General features: G+C 40.2%; 1 protein-coding gene across 1 annotated transcript; it reads right to left on the minus strand.

The window, feature by feature from the left end:
- Positions 1-627: 627 nt before the first annotated feature.
- On the minus strand, positions 628-3,325 carry GDF5 (growth differentiation factor 5). The gene is made up of 2 exons (XM_056845528.1): positions 2,692-3,325; positions 628-1,496 (listed from the first exon to the last, which is right to left on the minus strand). Exons 1-2 carry the CDS (start codon positions 3,323-3,325, stop codon positions 628-630), a joined length of 1,503 nt encoding a protein of 500 aa, XP_056701506.1.
- Positions 3,326-3,597: the final 272 nt, after the last annotated feature.

Below are 3,597 nucleotides of genomic sequence, written 5' to 3' on the forward strand. Positions count from 1 at the left end.
ATTAAAAAATCTTATTCTGGGTGAGTCTGGAAGTAATAAATTAGTGCTAGAACGTATTCAAACTGAAGATATAAAAGCAATGAAATTTCAACAGGTTTTGCCTGTTGCTAGTCATCTAAACCCATCCTATCTATTAGAAAATATCCAGCCTGATCCTGATCCTATGAATTGTTTCAGAAACATGAGCACAGTGCAGCCACTGCTGCACCTGTCATCATGACCTATGACTTGGCATCACTTCTGAGACACTTCACTGATGCTGCAGCACATATCAGAGCTGCTATCTTAACAGCAGCAAACTTTACAGATGTGGCATAGCAGGACTGCATACAGCTTTTAAGCTGCACAGAATAGGGTAGGCTAGGAATGTGGTTGAGGCATAATGGAGATGAATTATTTGACTATGTGGTATCAAAAAGGAGCTTTAGCCACCAAAGAATCCATATGTCTGCACAATCTTGCATGACCCATGGCAATAGCTTAGTAGAGACTGCAATTGAGGCAAAATGGAGTTGTGTTACTTGCCAACATTGTGATGCCAGTATGGTCAGCACTTAGTGTGATGTCATAGTGCTTATGTAGAAAAGCCAGTTGTCCTTTTTTAATCAAGATTGTGAGGCTGTGCTGCTACCTACAGCCACATGACTCCACTACCATGTCTTCATACTGTTTGTAGACTACATTATTAGCTGAGTCAATAAACAGAATGCTAATAGGACTCAGCCTAGTTGGAACACAGCAAGTTGGAGGGGTTGACTCTGGGTCCATTGAGTTCATTAAAGTTTGGATAACAGCATGATTGGTGGGTTCCAGATGAGACCGAAGAGGAAATTCACAAAGTCCTTCACAATGATAAGCTTCGTACTCCAGTGGGGCTATTATCCAGTCATCCCAGCCCATATCCTTAAAATTTACATGGAGTGCTTTTTTACTACACCTGGCCTTTAGATTCTTGTTGGGCCTCTTTCCTTGTCGAGTTGCTAAAGGAGCCCTTCTCTTTCTTCTTTGATTGAATAGGTATTCATATACCGTTTTGTCATCCTGGCCAGACCTGGCCTTTATTTCATTGAAGAATAAGTCTCTTTTCTTTGTCCTACCAAATACTAAGAAGAGAGCCTTTTCATTGACTTGCCTCCCTGTTCTATTGAACCCCACAGTCCTTAAATCAATAGGCCTCCCCCTTTCAAAAGCCTCCAGTTCAAAACACAAGTTAGCAGAGTTTTTAAAATTCCTAAAAAGTTTCCAAATATCAAACACTTCCCATTTTGCTGTGTCCATGATATTGACTGTCCGAGAGTCCAAGAGGATGGAAGCTTGCCTGTTTGTGGAGCAGCTGAATAATTTCACTTGACATGTTTTCCCATGCGAATGCGACTTCCAAGTGTCAGAAGGTTTTTTCCTTAAAATGCGCAGTTCGGCCCCTAATAAGCCATCTTTTTCTAATGCACTGATGTCAAAAATGTATTTCTGCTTTTTAACAGCTGGAGTTCGATCATCTAGAGAAAGAAAGAGAGATTTATGTATTTCAAACAGGCATTTGTGTCAGTTTTCCATTTGATAATATACAATTGGGAGTTGTAAAATTACACTGTGGGGCAGCAATGAGTTCACATTCTGTGCAGGTTTACTAGAATAACATTTTGAGCACTTCTCATTCACATGGAAGGACTTGGGTTTCTTCTTTGTGTCTGTACTGTCCCTTAGAGACTGTTCTAAGGCTAATCAATGGCATTCAATGTTCAGTCTAAAGTATTTAGGAACAGGGTGCCAGGCTACTAATTTAATACAGTGAGCCTGTGCTAGCCGTAGGTTTATAGTAACACCATGATAAAAAGATTAAGCCATGCATTGGATTTGTGCTTTCATAGGTAGATAATTTTAAAAGAAAAACGAAAAAACAGAAAACCATGTAACAGTTCATAAATCTTTGAAGGCAAATACCTTCAGATGTGCTATCCACAAAGACAGTTGCTTTATCACAGCTTCTCACTCATCTTAACATTTATTTACATCCTTCCAGACCTCTTCCCATTTAACTGAATTGTCAGAGACTAACATAGGGAACATTCTCCAAGCTCACTTGCACACAGCGTCCATTCATTTAAATGGGACTTGTGTACTCAGCCACACTGCCACTTGTTCCATTCATCATTCGCATATTGCTCTGACTACTTTTGGGGCCCCTTGAGGTTCCAGAGAAAAATATGGATGCACCCCTGAGGTTTCATCACTGAAATGGGATATTTCCTGCTTTTTAAAAATAGCAAAGTATACTCAAATCAATTTGTTTCTAACAATAAAGTTATCCCCTGGTTTAGTTTTTCCTAAATCTAACTAATCTTAATTAGACTTTTAACAGAAACTGACTCATCTGGTCTTGCTCAGGCAGAGACATTATTGCCATATGCTTTTAGATGCATGCTCTGCAGAAAATAAAACCATTTCACATCACTTGCATAGTCCTGATGAAATTAGCAACAGGTGTACACAGCTTTCCTGGTCCTTGTACAAATACCCAGATCTGATGCTAGAAAAAATCTCATAAGTTCAGCATTGCTAGGATGGAAATGCCTCCAATTGTATAATTCTGTTCATATCAGAATCAGCCAGGTACTTGTAGGAGTATTTTCAAATAACAGCAGCCAAGCACTTTGGACACATGAATAATATGCAAAAATTACATTTTCTTACCTTGTCCTTTGTCTATGAAGCTAGTGATAGTGTTTGCTAGTCCTGTTTCCAGTTTGACACTTCCGTTAACGCCTTTCCGTTCCGCATCAGAAAGAGTCCTGTATAAGGAGAGCATGTACTCATGTGGTGTGATAGCAGGATGTCTGAACGCATCCTTAGAGTCCTTTTGGGCAATAGGTTCTTTAGTCTTTTTGGCTTTGTAGGAACTGGCATCCAAATTCCCTGTACCAGGTTTCTTCAGTGGGCCCTTGCTGCCCAAGTTCTGAACCTTTGGGGTCACGGTTCTTATTCCTGATTGTCTGTGTGTCGACTGTCCTACCTTTTTGTCTGTGCTCCCTGCCCTATGGGGAGTCTTCTTTGAGTCACCAGTCTTTGCCAAGAGCGGTCCAGCTTGAGCGCTATTGCTTTTCGTCCTTGGCTTTGCATTCCCAGCACTGTATCCATGGCTTCCCGTTCTAAGGGTACCTGCCCTTGGCACAGGGTTCCTCTCTTTTCCATCTACTTTTGACAATCCTAATTTGGGTCCGGGATTACCTTGACTTGCTTCAGCAGGGCTCAGTGCTGAGAAAAAGAAAGCAGGGTGAAACCAAGTAAAGTGCCAAAGCAATAAAGTAAGAAAGTGCAGGATTTTCATCCTCTGGTCTTCCTTTGAATGCCACCAAAGAAAAAATCAGAAAAGGTTCCTCCAGTTTGGCATAAGAAAACATGAAAGAAATTAAAAAACAAAGTCAGCAGAAAGAGTTTTATTTTAAAACACTTTAAATCTACTTGAATACTTGTATCCAGTCCCATAGTGGAAATGCTATTTTTTCAGTTCTGTCTTCTCCTGATTTCTACTAGCAGCTTGTTCTTGAAAAGAGAAAGTTTACCACCCCCTTTTCTTCTGTAAAAGTGACTAAAAACTTG

This window comes from Euleptes europaea, chromosome 2, assembly GCF_029931775.1.
Source record: "Euleptes europaea isolate rEulEur1 chromosome 2, rEulEur1.hap1, whole genome shotgun sequence".
In the NCBI taxonomy this organism is placed as follows: Eukaryota; Metazoa; Chordata; class Lepidosauria; order Squamata; family Sphaerodactylidae; genus Euleptes; species Euleptes europaea.

Excerpts from the sequence above, each read along its gene's own strand:
- GDF5 (XM_056845528.1), bottom strand. The coding sequence starts at position 3,325 with ATGAAAATCCTGCACTTTCTTACTTTATTGCTTTGGCACTTTACTTGG. Across the intron at positions 1,497-2,691 it reads CTTCATAGACAAAGGACAAG|ATGATCGAACTCCAGCTGTT; the intron begins GTAAGAAAATGT and ends TTCTTTCTCTAG.